This window comes from Bufo gargarizans, chromosome 1 (genome assembly GCF_014858855.1).
Source record: "Bufo gargarizans isolate SCDJY-AF-19 chromosome 1, ASM1485885v1, whole genome shotgun sequence".
Taxonomy (NCBI): domain Eukaryota; kingdom Metazoa; phylum Chordata; class Amphibia; order Anura; family Bufonidae; genus Bufo; species Bufo gargarizans.
The window spans coordinates 504,559,952-504,561,536 of record NC_058080.1 but is presented as its reverse complement, the minus strand read 5'-3'; the positions used below and the strand labels follow the sequence as shown (position 1 = coordinate 504,561,536).

At 33.4% G+C, this 1,585-nt stretch overlaps 1 protein-coding gene across 1 annotated transcript; it reads right to left on the bottom strand.

The window, feature by feature from the left end:
• Positions 1–263: 263 nt before the first annotated feature.
• Positions 264–1,229, bottom strand: LOC122928400 (olfactory receptor 6B1-like). Its single transcript, XM_044281192.1, has one exon. It carries the CDS (start codon positions 1,227–1,229, stop codon positions 264–266), a length of 966 nt encoding a protein of 321 aa, XP_044137127.1.
• Positions 1,230–1,585: the final 356 nt, after the last annotated feature.

Sequence of the window (1,585 nt, the reverse complement as noted above, 5' to 3'; positions counted from 1 at the left end):
TACATTGATAAAAAGTGGCAAAAATTTGAGAACTCCTGAATTCTAATATGCAAACAAAATAGTCAACCGAGGTGCAAAAGACTCCAAAAATCTAACATGCAGTAACCACTCAAATTCAAAGCATGAAAAATTATACCTATGTTGTACACTACATATTAATAAGCACCATCACACCATAAAAATACAGCTGCAGTCAGCAATATTTTAATCATGAAGTCCAATGGTAATATTTTTATGTATACTTTTACATCTATTTATGTTTCCTATGTATTATTATACACTGAAAAGAGGTCTGGGAATTTTTTTTTGTGGCACAAATATTTTATTAATATGTCCCATATTTCTTTGTTACGGAGACAGTAAATGAAGGGATTAATCATAGGAGTGAAAACAGCATACAAAAGAGATATCAACTTATTTGCATCCACTGATTTGGCTTTTTTGGGCCTTGCATACATAAAAAGTGTAGTTGAAAAAAACATGGTAACCACAGTTAGATGAGAGGCACATGTTGAAAATGCCTTTTGTCTTCCATCAGTTGACGATATTTTTAAAATTGTGTAAATTATACAGATATAGGAAATAGTGGTCACCAATAATGGGATGAGAAGAATAACCAAAGCTAAGATGAAGTCTACCAGCTCAGCTAATGACATGTCTATACATGCAAGATTAAGAACTGGAGAGATGTCACAGAAAAAATGGTTGATGATGTTTGGACCACAAAATGATAGTTTGGATATAAAATACATCTTTATAATAGTGATTGCAAATCCTGACACCCATGAAGACACGGCAAGCTGAATGCAAAGCTCATGCCTCATAATTTTAACATAATGTAATGGAAGACAAACAGCAACATACCGGTCAAATGCCATTACTGCTAAGAGAACACATTCTGAGCACATAAGAGAAATGAAAAAAAAGAGCTGTGTCATACAACCGGAAAAGGAGATGGTTTTCCTCTCCGCCAGGACAATTACTAATAAATTGGGAATGGTGACCGAGACATAACAGATCTCAAGGAATGCCAAGTTGCTAAGGAAGAAATACATAGGCTTCTGGAGTTTGGGATGAAGTTGTACGGTGGCAACGATTATGATATTTTCAGATACAGTCAGGACATAAATAAGTAAAAAAAATATAAAAAGGATTATCTGAAGTTCAAGTAAAGAAGGAAATCCACAGAGAAGAAATTCAGTGACCTCTGTTTTATTTTTATACTCCATATTGAGATATGGTATCTGTGGAAAAATATGTATTTTCCTATTATGATTTTTACACTTCACTGATCATGTATACTTTTTGGGCACTGGTAGCATTTTCTTGTGTATAAAAAGGTCTAAAACACACATGCATCCCACACATATTGGTTTAAATCTTCAGAGCACAAAAGACATTGAATTATTGTTTTATTTAACCTTTTTTGCACATGCTATTCTTGACGCAATAAAAATATGAAAATAATATGCATATCCAAGATGACTGCAGTTTTTGGTGAAGGTTCTTTTGTTAGAAGGGTAGTCCGTGGGTAGAAATAACCTTTAATAATGACAGAACCAGGGCATTTAGAGTTTTGAAAAAA